The sequence below is a fragment of the Eretmochelys imbricata genome, chromosome 3 (genome assembly GCF_965152235.1).
Source record: "Eretmochelys imbricata isolate rEreImb1 chromosome 3, rEreImb1.hap1, whole genome shotgun sequence".
NCBI classification, from domain to species: Eukaryota; Metazoa; Chordata; order Testudines; family Cheloniidae; genus Eretmochelys; species Eretmochelys imbricata.
In genome coordinates this window covers 80760995-80774877 of record NC_135574.1, presented here as the reverse complement: position 1 = coordinate 80774877, position 13883 = coordinate 80760995, and the positions used below count along the sequence as shown (strand labels likewise).

Sequence of the window (13883 nt, the reverse complement as noted above, 5' to 3'; positions counted from 1 at the left end):
TGTCCTGGGTGAAAATTCCATCCTAGTCCCATATCTGGTGATCACTTAAACCCTGAGCATGTGACCATCCAAGCACCCTACAGAGAGAATTCTCACTATTACCTCAGAGCATCTCCAGCCATGTCCATATAGGTTGTTCAGAAGAGGGAGACCAAAAAAGAAAGAGGGCATCCCTTCCTGAAGCCTGAAACATGAGATTTGAGGAACATAAGACATGAGCTCTGCCCCCGTCACCACAAACAACCCAGTCATGTGATCCCACTCATAAATTTGTCCACCTCTCTTAAAATGAATTAAGTTTTGTCCACCCTCCCTCACCTTCTCCCCCACTGTACCACCTTACCCCCCTCCTCCATCCAGTCGGGAGGCTGTTCCAGAACCTGATTCTGATTATTAGAAACTTCCCAATTTCCAGCCGAAATTTGTTCATGGCCAGTTTATATCCATTTGTTCTCATGCCAACATTGTCCTTTAGCTTAAATAGCTCTTCAGCTTCCTTGGTATTTACCCTCCTGATCTATTTAGAGGAGCAATCTTATCCTCTCTCAGCCATGGTTTGGCTAGGCTAAACAAGCCCAACTCTTTTAATCTCCTCTCATAAAATAGGCCCTCCATTCTCCTGATCATCCTTGTAGCTCTTCTCTGCATCTGTTCCAGTTTGAATTCATCTTCCTTGAACATGGAAGGAATGACAAAGCCCTTACTAGTGGGGCATGAGGTATTTAATTATACCCTTGGAAATGGCTATGAAAATATCCCCAGTCTGTTGAATTTCAAATTAAAATTCTTCAGCAGCATTGTTGTAAATCAGAGATTAATCAGTCTTTGCAGGGACAGTCTTACCAGTATCTAAAGAGGGGTACGAGTCTACCAGTGATATTCCTCCTCCATATGAACCATGCTTACTGCCGTACAACTGTCTTCCTTCTTCCCATTTACTTTACTATCCCTTCGCTTTTTTCTCTCCTTCTATAGAACTCCCCGTCAACCTCCGATAATATAAAAGCAAAGATTAAACACAGAATAATGGGAGCCCAGAATGAAGCAGTGGGTAAAAGATGAAGAACCCCACTCAGATCATTCCCCCTTTCAGTTTCTGTCATTTGGAGATAGGTACCCATTCTGGCTTATTCTGGAAGTGGGGTACTAAGCTGTGAAGTCTAGCCTTCTCCATAGCGACTGCCCCATTCAACCATCAGTAATTTTTTAACAGGTATCGTAGATCATCTATGCTAAATGTAGAGAAATGTTGAGGTGTGTTTCTTTCAAGAGCAAATCAGAAAGGTCCTGGCTGATAGTTAAATTCAAGTGAAAGCTTATGGACTAACTTTTTTTCCCCCAAAAGATATCAAGCACTCACAGCTTCCATCAAAGTGCTCATCATCTCTGAAAATCAGGTCATTAGTGAAGCGCAGAAAATGAACAGTTTGATGCTAAAACAAGGGTGTGCTTTCCCATCATATATAGAAGAGCAAGCAGCATTTATCTACTTTGTATGGTCCATGACGTGCTACTGACCCAAACTTCTTTCTTCTGAATAACAAAATATCAAGTAGTTGGATCTGGAGAAATGGTTAAAATTCATAATTTTGCATTTATCCCAGTTTCTGCTCTGCAGTTCTTGTTGAAGTAATACATTGGAGCACTCAGTGCATTCTGATTGTCTCTCACTAGTGGCAGTTTACAAGTTGGCCACACAAAACTTACTCCAAAAACAGTTTGTGTATGACAGGCCCTACACTCCACTGTGCTACGTAGACCCTCCAGTCACTGTCTAAAGTCCTGGCTTTCAGAGGTATTGAGCACACATAACTCTCATTGACTGAAAAGGGAGCTATGGGTGCTCAGTAAACCAGGCCCTGTGCAAACAGATTAATCTAACAGTGTCCACAGAGTGATATAAATACATCATGCAGCCAAACACGTTTTGTTTTTACTGAGTTTTCTTGATTACCCAAATGTCAAGCAGAAGTTAATCCCTGGAACAGTAAGATAGGTGGAAGCGGGAGAATCAAGGTCCCTAGAAAAATACTGATGCTTTCTAAAGGCAAACTTACTGGATAAAAACTGATCATGGAGGTCTTTGCTTCCAAACTTAAACTATATTTTTTCTGCAAGTGGCCCTTGCTATATATGCCAAATTTTAACAGTGAAGTATAACTTTCACACAAACAGTGCATGTGCTACAATAGAAGATAATGTGCAAACAGTTGTTTGGGAGGGAGTGGACTTCATTAGCCTGGGCAGAAGTCATGCTGTGGCCTTTTCATTTAAAAAAACTCCCCAAAATATCTGAGATGGAGCATGGCTTGTTTAGATGGGATTACTGTCAAAGTGGGCTTCCCCTGCTCTTAATATCCTGAAAAGTACCCTTTTCATTTTGTCATCCAAACTCTCCCTACATTTTACACTAGAGTAAGAAAATTAATCTATAAAACTTGAAATATTTTCTTAAAATAAGTTCGTTTTTTTCTCAGTTTCAAGCATAAAGAGAGAGGCAGGGAAGACTGTGTATCCAGTTTGGAACTGATCTGAATATATGCTCTCAACATGAGTGGCGGTGTTGGGAATGTTGATAATTGAGTGTGGAGCCAGAAAGGAAAACCCCCACCAGCTTCAACCAGAAAGATCATGCAAGTAAAACCTTGAAGTTACCTCAACAGACTGCAGAACAAGGCTGTGCATAAAGGCTTAGCTATGTAAACTAAATAATTGCTGGATAAGATGGGGAAGAATGATGAGTGCAGAATGGGATGACTCATCCTGAGTGTTAATAAAAGCAAAAGTCCCAAAAGGCCTTTAAGCTTCTGTCAAGCAAAACCATGTGTCCAGTTATTTCTGCAAGAAGCCGTAGTTACCTTGTGAAATAAACAGCCCCTTTGTCACAGTGTATAATGAAGGGGTTCAGAGTAGATGCAAAATTGTTCATAGTAATAGCCAGAGAGACTAGGAGAGAAATATGACTAGTTTGGGGTTTGTAAGCAAATTATATAATTTAAGGAAGGGGATAGATTTCTTGCTGCTTTTCCTTTTTTGAACTCCCTGCTGTTTAGATGGTCCCTGCTTTTTTTACTTCATATATTTACGTTAATACAGTACGATGTTTAGGTTAGGAGGAGCAACTTGGGTTAAGAAATAGTTAGATTTTCTTACTGATACTTAAATCATAGGTGTCTGTCCTTTAATTATATCAGATTTAAGTCTTGTATTATTTCCTCTTTGCTGATAGGTAGGGAGATCTAGTACTGAATGTTTGTTAGATACAAACTCACTTTGTATTAGTGTACTGTGCTCAGAGCAGCCAAGAGAATCTGAAAGCTGGCTAGATGCATCTTATTTTTGGCAATGTTGTCAAGTCAATCACTATACAGATAGACGGGCAATTTGGGCTGACCTTGCTTTTGTTCTGCTTACTGGCTCTGTACTACAGTTGCACTCTCAGCCTCTGCTATTTATACTCTGACACTGCGCGTTTCTCTCAGTGTTGATTGTATTGTACCTATTAGAGAAAATAAATCATAAAAAAATGTGGTAAGTCTTGGTACTTCCATACCTAATTCAGTAAACAGAATCTAAATCTTATTCTCTCTCTCTCTCTCACCCTCACATTGTGTTTTCCTCTTTAATCTTAATTTATCTAAATCTGAAATGGCAGTGCTCCACTGGATCAGGAATAAGAGGTTTTACAAAAAGCCCTATCCTAGGTTTGTCACTGATCCTGATTTGTTTCCAGATTTTGACAGAATGATCCTCTGTCCTGCAAGCCTATCATAAGGATATTGACTGCTGGCTGTTGAAATTAGGTTTATTTGTATCACTAGGATTCCCAACCAAGTCTGAGGCCTCATTATGATAGGGACTGTACAAACATATGTTAAGGCTCTGTCCTGATGAGCATACAATATGAATAGACAAGACAAAGGGTGAGAGAAAAGAACTACTATAATAATTATACTATAATATAATTTTACATCTGAGGAACAAAGGCACAGAGAGGCAAAGTGATTGTCCAAGACCACACGGGAAGTTTGGGAATTGAACCCAGAACTCTTGAATTGCAGTCCAGTTCCTTGGCCCCAAGACTGTCCTTGTCCCTTCCTACCAACTGACCATCTTGGAGAGCATTGGGGAAGAACTTAACTTTCTTGGGAAGTTTAGAGAACTGAATGGGAGCAGAGAGTTTAAACACGTGGTTAAATATGTGCAGGATTGGATCCTAGAAAAGGAGATTACAGTCTAAAAGCCAGATCCTGCCTGGCCCTTACGCAGGTGCGCAGTGACTTTTCCATCCATGTTCCTTTAGGGGATGGGCTAGGTGAAGAGGAAGTGGGTGCATGGCTCTGCCCACTCCATAAATGTGCAGTGGATAGAGAGGTGCTCCCCACAAAGGGGCGTTGCAGCAGGTATGCTGTCACTGGGCGATGGATGTCCCAGAGGGCCTTCTGCTTCCCTGAGCAGAGTGCCTCCATTCCCTCCGGGGCAGTGCGGCTCTGCCTCAATCACACCCTTACAAACAAGTTTAAGTCTACCAGCTTCATCATGGTCATGTGCTTAAGCACGTGAGTAATTTTATTCATATGAGTAATCCCACTGATTTCAGTGAGCATACTCAAATGAGTAAAATTATTCACGTGCTTAAGTGTTTGCAGGATCAGGCCCTTAGTAAACGTATTAGGCTAAATTCTGTTCAACTACATTGGTATAATCTGTATTAACTCACCATATTTCCAAATAGACTCCTAAATCTTTCCATTGTCTGAATTCTGTTAGATTTATCATTCTTACTAAATGCAAAGCAGCTTAATTTTTTTTTCCTGTATTTAGTTGGTTGTGGGAATTCTAATTTCAAATGTTTAGTATGGGCAGCAGTAATTGTTCTTTGCATACAGAAAGTCTCTGCTTTCTTCAGTGAAGAAATGTATGTCAATTATTAAGTGTAAGGATTTATTAAGGCTGCTTTTTTACCCTACTGGGTTAACTTTGCCATTCGTTACAGTCTTTCATGTTTTTTAATCCAGTGTCTTTTTAATGATGCATGTGCACTTAATTGACAAATTTGACTTCTGTTTCAGGTATTATTTATCACTGTGATCTGACGAAAGAAGAACTGGAGCCAAGAGTTTTCCGGGAGGTGACTGTGAAAGGATTTGATCCTTCGATTTATCAGACTGTTCAGGTAATAACAAAAACGTTAATTTTTCTACCTTGTTTTAATCGCTTTTGAAGCAGGCTAACAACAGCTGGAGTAAAATGAGAGTAAGATCACTTTCAAGCAACTCCTGTGTAATTTTCAATATCAGAAGTTTTGAGGCAGGACTAATGTGCTTTTTGGGGGTAAGTTTAGTATGTGCCATGCTATGTAACTAAGAGGCAAACACAAGTATGCGTCTTCTCGTGTTGTGAATTTTAAAGGTATTAGTAGTGTTTTGCATCTGTCTCAGTGATGTAATTGCTTTCCATGTACTGTGCAGTTGTTCCACTTTACTTAGTACAGTCATCCAGGTAAATTCTTCTGGTTGGGAACTGTTTTGTTTTTGTTTGTACAGCATCTAGCACAATGGGGTCCTGGGCATTAATACATTACAAATAATAAATAGGTGTGTACAACATTTGGATTCTGACAAGCTAATTCCTAAAGCTCCAAAATAAGAATGGCCATTCCAAGTCAGACCAATGGTCCATCTAGACCAGTATCCTGTCTCTGACTGTGGCCAGTGCCAGATGCTTCAGAGGGACTGAACAGAACAGAGCAATTATTGAGTAATCCATCCCCTGTCGTCCAGTACCAGCTTCTGGCAGTCAGAGGTTTAGGAACACCCAGAGCATGGGGTTGCATCCCTGACCATCTTGGCTAAAAGCTATCGATGGATCCATCTTCCATAAACTTATCTAGTTCTTTTTTTGAACACAGTTATTCTTTTGGCCTTCACAACATCCCCTGCCAACACGTTCCACAGGTTGACTCTGTGTTGTGTGAAGAAGTACTTATGTTTGTTTTAAACCTGCTGCCTATTAATTTAATTGGGTGATTCTAGTTCTTGTATTATGTGAAGGGATAAATAACATTTCCTTACCTGTATTCCCCATACCATTCACGATTCTGTAGATCTCTTATCTCCCCACCCAACATCCCACCTTAGTTATCTCTTTTCTAATCTGAACAATCAGAGTCTTTTTAAACTTTCCTCATGTAGAAGCTGTTCCATACCCTTGGTCGATTTTATTGCCCTTCTCTGTCCTTTTTCCATTCTAATATATCCTGTCTGAGATGGGATGACCAGAACTGCATGCAGTATTCAAGATGTGGGTGTACCATGGATTTATATAGGAGCATTATCTTTTCTGTCGTATTACTTATCTCTTTTTCTTAATCATGCCTAACATTGTGTTAGGTTTTTTTTTTTTTTACTGCTGCTGCGCATTGAGCAGATGTTTTTAGAGTACTATCCGCAGTGACTCCAAGATCTCTTTCTGGAGTGGTAATAGCTAATTTAGACCTCATTGTTTTGTATGTATAGTTGGGATTATTTTTTCCAATATGCATTACTTTTCACTTACCAAAATTAAATTTCATCTGCCATTTTATTGCTCATTCACCCAGTTTTGTGAGATTCCTTTATAACTTTTTGCAGTCAGCTTTGGACTTAACAATTTTAAATAATGTAGTATCATCTGCAGACTTTTCAACGGCACTGTTCAGCCCCTTTTCCAGATCATGTATGAATATGTTGAATACCACATGTCCCAGTACAGATCCTTGGTGGAACCCACTATTTACCTCTTTCTACGTGAAAACTGACTATTTATTCCTACCCTTTGTTTCCCATCTGTTAACAAGTTACTGATCCATGAGAGGACCTTCCCTCTTGTCCCATGACTGCTTACGTCGCTTAAGAGCCTTTGAGGGACCTTGTCAAAGGCGTTCTGAAAGTCCATATACTATATCCACTGGATCACCCTTGTCCCCATGCTTGTTGACCCCCTCAAAGAATTCAAATAGATTGGTGAGGCATGATTTCCCTTTACAAAAGCTGTGTTGACTCTTCTCCAGTATATTGTGGTGTTCTTCAAGTGCTTGCTCATGTCCATTCCATATTAGGTGTGTGCCTGCCATGTACGCTGTTGCCGAAGATCTTCCCTCAGTGGTATCTGTCGGGTCAGCTGTTGTGCCCTCTAGAGTCGCACATTCATGTGCTGGTATAAGGGGCGCGGCCAGCTACGCGCCCACTCAGTTCCTTCTTACTGCCTGTGATGGTTGCTGGAATGACTCTTCTTGCTTCGGCAAGGCTTTTTCCCAGTGGTTTTTTATCTCTGATTCTTTGTTGTTTTAAATATAGAAACTCACGAGATGAACGAGTGCCAGATTTGTCGGGATTTTAGATCCCGCACTAAAAAGGACAGAGAAATAAAACTCAAGGCTATCCTAATGGAAGCTGCTCTCAGACCAGCCTCAGAGCCAAGCTGCACTGATCCTGCACCGAGTACTTTGGCTTCAGTGCAAAGCACTCCTCTGGCACCGCGCTCTTACCAGCACCATTCACCATCTCTGGTGCAGAGGAAGAAGCACAAAAAGCAGTACACCGACAGTGCAGAAAAAGGACAGGCATGGGGAAGGTAGTGCGATGCAATCCATGTTGGGCCACTCCTCCACCCATGGTGCCATGGTGCACCGTTGACTCTGTCCAGATCATTGAGTCCAGTGCAGGACCCTCCACTGACACACGGAAGCCACTGCGGTACCAGCGGTCTGACTGTCCCTGCAACCCCAGAGGCTTTCACAGCAGTTGGGGATTTACTATTAAGGCTAAGGTTTTGTTATGGTTATTTTTAGTAAAAGTCATGGAAGTGTCATGGGCAATAAACAAAAATTCATGGAAGCTATGACCTGTCTGACTTGCTGCTATGGCTCCATCGTTTCCTCCGCCACTGTGGTGGCTGGGAGCTGTGGGGTTCCCCCACTACCCATAGCAGCTGGAAGCTGTAGGGTGACCACATATCCCAAAGAGAAAATGGGACGCTCCCAGCCTCTCGCCTGAGGCATCCCCTCCCCACCCCTGGGCAAAGCTGTCGCCCATTGCTGGAACCCTAAGGAGGGCCCCCTCAGGAGGTTGTCGCCTGTCTTTGGAGCCTTTCAGGGGGCCCCCTGTCACTGCTGTTGCCTGTTGCTGGAAGCCTACCAGGGCCCTACTGGCTGCAAAGTCCAGAGTTCTGCAGCCCCTGGGGCTGAAACAGGGGGAGGTCTCTGGAAGTCACGGATTCCATGACTTCCATGACCTCCATGATATAAACATAGCCTTACTTACTATCACTCTGAGTCCCTCCAGCTTCGATGGGGCAACTACTTGAGCAGAGAGTGTTGAACTTCCTGGCACTGGGCCCACTGGCACCTTCTAGGGGCAAGCCAGCCCTGATCCCATTGTCACAACCATCTTCGGTCCGCCACCAATCCCCGGACCCTCTGCACTGTATGAAGGCAGAGCACACTACTGTATGGAGGCAGAGAGTGGTCACTGAGAGAGGACTCTGAGTCTGAAGGAGAACCCTATGTGCCATTGGACTTCAGTGTGGGTCCCCCTGCCGACACGTGGCCAACGGGTCAGTGGCCTATGCACTGGCCATACTGGAACCCTTGGGGTTTTCCCCTGGTACCAGGTCCTCCTTCCCATTGATCCTACTTGGTGGTTTCAGAGAGGTGGGCTATCGCTCCTTCCTGCTCAGCATTGGACCCTGAATCCAATACTGACCCCAGTACCAACGTTCAGGATGTGGTTCCCATGGATGTTGTTGAGAAAAAGGAAGGAGCCCCTCCTTCGGTGCAAGCTTCCTCCTCAGCAGATGAGGCCATCTCGGGGCCCAGTAACTTGTGTCTGCAAGACGACTTCAGGGCCCATCAGGACTTGCTGAAGCGGATAGCTGCTAACCTGGGGCTGGAAATTGAGGCACTTAAGTAAATATCTCACAGCCTTATTGACGTTCTGGCTGCAGCAGCTCCCTCCAAAATGGCCTTACCCATTAATGAGGCTGTAATGGGTCTGGTCAAGACCATTTGGAAAACTCCGTCTCTGCACCCCACCTCAAAGGGCAGAAAAGAAACATGTGCCAGCAAGTGGATTTGAGTACTTGTACTCACAGGAATTTGCTGGCAGGAATTCGCTGCCCTCTTGGAGGAGGGGAAGAATGTGACTAGGACCTCTCTCCAGGCAACTCTCGATGCAGCTGATGCGGCAGCAAGGACAATGGCCTCTGCTGTCACAATGAAGTGGTGTTTTTGGCTCCAGTCCTCAGGACTTCCTCACGAGGTCCAACAGTCCATCCAGGACCTCCTCTTTGAAGGCTCCTCACTATTTTTGGAACAGAAAGACATGAGACTTCACAGCCTGAAGGACTCTAGATCCACCCTCAGATCACTGGGCCGCTACACTCTGTCTGCTTCCAGGAACCACTTCAGGCCCCAAAAGCCACCTTATTTCTCGGCGACCCCTCTGGGAAAGGAGCCCTACAAAAGGGAAGGGAGAAGTTATAAATGGTGTCAGCCACTTCCGTCTACCTCAACCTCCCAGTCAGAGTCTGATAGGTACTCTGGTGGGCCCGAGCAGGCCTTTTGAAGGTATACCCAAGGGCACTATATCAGATCCTGCCTGCCCTTTATTTTTGGACCATCTGTCCCATTTCAGCGCGGCATGGTCCTGCATAACATCAGACCACTGGGTGCTAAGTACAGTGACAATCGTCTATATCCTTCAGTTTTTATCCACCCCTTTCTCACACTCCCCAAACAGACACCACTTGGACTCAGTGCTCACTGTTCCTCCCCTGGTCCTCATCTCCTGGACTGGTGGAAAGACCCGGGGTCAATAATGATGGGAGTACCCTTTGTTGCCCCTCAGCCATCTATCTCGCTAGTCTCAGATGCATCAGATGTAGTTTGGAAAGCCCAGCTTGACTGTCTCCGGCCTCAGGGCCTATTGGTCAGGGAATTCAGGGCTGTATGTTTAGCCTGCCAAGCGTTCCTCCCTCAGATCTCAGTGAAGGTCGTGCAAGTTCTCACAGACAATGCCACAGCCATGTTCTGTATCTATGAATAGGGATGTGCTTGATCCTCTACCCTGTATCAGGAGGACATCCATCTGTGAGAATTCTGCCTGAAACACTCCATCCACCTGGAGGCAACACATCTTCCAGGAGCCCGGAATGCACTGGCAGATCATCTCAGAAGACCTTTTTTCTCTCACAAGTGGTCCCTTCAGCCAGAGATCGCCAGGTTCATTCCTAAAAGGTGGGGGGTCTCCCAAGGTAGACCTGTTCGCGACCAAGCAGAACAGGAAGTGCCATCAGTTTTGCTCGCTTCATGGGCACAGTCTGGGCTCCCTGTCTGACACCTTTTTTCTCCCCGGGTCAGGACCCCTGCACTACACTTTTCCCCTGATTCCTCTTTTTCACAAGGGCCTCCTGAAAATCAAGCAAGACAAAGCGATAGTTTATTCTTATAGCCCCGGCGTGGACACACCAGTGCTGGTTCAGCACGCTACTGGATCTTTCAGTAGTATCCCCTCTTCCACTTCCACTCTATCCAGACCTAATCTCAGAAGACCACGGCTGGTTGCTCCACCCAAACCTTGCCTCCCTTCACCTAACAGCATGGACGTTAGGTGGCTGAACCCTGCGGAGCAGGCCTGGTCAGAGCAAGTTCGTCAGATCTTTCTAGGTAGTAGGAAACTGTCCACTAGGGCTACTACCTAAATGGAAACGCTTCTCGATATGGGCATCTCAATGAGGTCTCTCTCTGCTTTGTTCTTCCCTGTAGGCTATCTTGGTCTACTTGCGCCATCTGAAGCAGCAAGGTCTGGTCTTTGCATCTATTAGGGTGCACTTAGCAGCAATCTCAGCCCTCCACCCACCGGTGAAAGACAGGTCAGTATTCTCCCATGAGATGACCGTCTGATTTCTCAAGGATCTGGAGAGACTCTACCCTCATGTCTGTGAGCCAGTCCCTCCATGGTACTTAAACCTGTTTCTGTCAAGCTCATGGGTCCTCCATTCAAACTGCTAGCACCGTGCCTGCTACTATTTCTCTCTTGGAAAGTTACCTTTCTGGTGGCTATCACCTCAGCCAGGGTCTCTGAATCAGGGCCTTTACATCAAAACCACGGTACAAGGTCCAGCTGCACCGCCACCTAGCCTTCCTGCCAAAGTAGCGTCACAATTCCATAGCTACCAGGCTATTTTCCTTCCAGTCTTCTTTCCGAAGCCTCACAGGAACTCTAAAGAGTGGTGGCTTTACTCCTTGGATGTTAGACGTGCTCTTGCCTTCTATATTGAGAGGACTCAACCCTTTCGCAAATCCACGCAACTCTTTGTAGCAGTAGCAAAAAGGATGAAAGGGCTCCCAGTGTCAGCCCAGAGTATCTTGTCGTGGATTACTGCCTGTATTCTAGCTTGCTGTGAGCAGGCAAATGTCCCACTGCCAGCCATCCTAACCACTCACTCCACAAGAGCTCAGGCCTGTTCAGCAATGTTCCTTGTGCAAGTGCCCATCCAAGACATCTGGAGGGCTGCAGTTTGGTTATCGGTGCATACCTTTGCATCCCACTATGCCATCACCCAACAGGCTCGAGACAACGCTAGGTTTGGAAGAGCAGTGTTGCAGTCAGCATGTTCATGAACTCTCAGCCCACCTCCTGAGGTACTTGTTGTGAGTCACCAAACGTGGAATGGACATGAGCAAGCACTCAAAGAAGAAAAGGTGTTTATTAACCTTCCATAACTGAATGCATCCAATGAAGTGAGCTGTAGCTCACGAAAGCTTATGCTCAAATAAATTTGTTAGTCTCTAAGGTGCCACAAGTACTCCTTTTCTTTTTCCATAACTGTTCTTCAAGATGTGTTGCTCATATCCATTCCACAACCCACCTTCCTACCCCTCTGCCAGTTGTTCAGCAAGAAGGAACTGAGAGGGTGTGTGGCCGACAGTGCTCCTTATACCTGTGCATGAGCGTCATGGGCTCCAGAGGGCGCAAGAGCTGGCCTGACAGAGACCACTGAGGGAAAAATCTCTGGCAACGGTGCACACACTCCTAACATGGAATGGACATGAACAACAGATCTTGAAGAAAAACATTTACAGAAGGTTAGTAACCGTTTTTTCATCTATGTGCTGGATAATTCTGTTCTTTACTATAGTTTCAACCAGTTTGCCTGGTGCTGCAATGAGGCTTGCTGGCCTGTAATTGCCAAGGATCGCCTCTGGAGCCTTTTTTAAAAATCAGCATTCCATTAGCTATCCTCCAGTCATCTGGCACAGATGCTGATTTAAGTGATAGGTTACATAACACAATTTAACATACAGAGAAGATACTATCTCTCTCTGCACAAGGCTGTTGTAAATACCCTCATTCATCTCTGATTGCTTCCGTAGATAGAAAGATGAGCTTTGCAAAGGCCAGTTTGCTAAAGATGCAGTTATCGAAAATTTATCTCTTGGCTTGAATTCATCAGGGAGGCTACTTCTTCTTTCTCTGTTTTATTATGTATATACACACAAACTTCAGAGGATATGGAGTTGAAGGAAGAAAATAGCATTCTCTTTGAGAAAGAACATGATTATATAACTAATACTATCAAGTTCAGTGAGATAACAATAATGGGATTAAAAAACCAATATAATTAAGAGGTTTAGAAAGAATTATTGTAAATTAGGAATATTGTATTTTACTGGCAAATCAAGTGTTTTATGTAAAACAATTGTGGAATCAAAAGCCACTTTTCAATATAAATCAATTACTTATTAAATTAGGCTAATAATTAAAAATAAATTCCTTAAGTTAAGAGAGCTCTTCTCATCCAGAAGGATCCCAGGTTTTTTGGTTGTATATAGAAAGGGATTATTTTTCCCACCACTGAGAAGCTGCTACCTTTATATTGCTTTAGTGATGTAACAGTGATTCACTTTCAGCAATGCTCCACGTTTTGAAAGCAAGAAAAATAACCATCCATTTTCACTACAGTTGGAATTCGATTAGCAGTGTTGAGTTTAACTATAACACAGCAGTTACTACAGCATTATAATTCTGATAAGTGCCTTTGGATCCTTAATTACATGGGTGGAGGGGGGGAGGAGGACAGTCCTTGCAACCTTGTACACCCCAAATACAGCACCTATAATAACAGAAGTGGTGCCCCTGTGCAGTGGGATATTGTTTTTTTGCTGACTTGGAAGGAAAGGTGCCATATCCTGATACACAAATGCCACTTCCTACACCATCCTCTGTGTGTATGCTTCCTTGTATTTGAGATTTGAGGAGATTCCAGCATCAGAGAAGAAAGATTTCTTACCTTTGATCTGGCCAGTTTATTGTACATTTAAATCTCAAATTCTTTTGAAATTGCTCCTTTAAAATGACACCTATATACTTGAATTGCATTGAGTTCAATCACAGCTTTGCCATAAGCCCTGCATTAGTGTCAAAGTATTGCTGCAGTGACCCTAAAGCTGCCTAAATCACAGTTGCCCATCCAGCCCATCTCTGCTTCCACTCCAGGAAAGGGAGCCTGGTGTGTCAGGGCTACCCAGGTTTCGTATGCTCTCCAAGATGGGGGTGAAGCTGCACCACTGGGTGTTTTGTGGAGCTAAACCAAGGTTCCACCCCATTCCTTGCCTACTCCCCACCCACTTGCAGCAGTGGGGAGAGGGAAAAGAGTAGATGCTCTGCAAAGGTTGTGTTCCCCTCCCACAAGGAATCTGTGTGTGTATGTGTGTGAATCTAAATGATAACCTTGCTCCTCCTCTTACTTCTGCACCACCCCAGAGCCCTGGTCATGACTCAGGCATTTGAAAAGGAGAAACTGAAAATGGATGCAAGAAAAAGTAGTTGTGCAGAAAGTCA

The 13883-nt window shown here is 44.1% G+C and overlaps 1 protein-coding gene across 3 annotated transcripts in view; it reads left to right on the top strand.

The window, feature by feature from the left end:
- The window catches only part of PREP (prolyl endopeptidase), a 164489-nt gene that overhangs the window by 101382 nt on the left and 49224 nt on the right, over positions 1-13883 (top strand). For all 3 annotated transcript variants that reach the window (XM_077812877.1, XM_077812876.1, XM_077812878.1), the window contains exon 10: positions 5073-5176. In XM_077812877.1, the coding sequence (XP_077669003.1) occupies positions 5073-5176 (104 nt within the window). The remainder of the gene's footprint in view (positions 1-5072; positions 5177-13883) is intronic.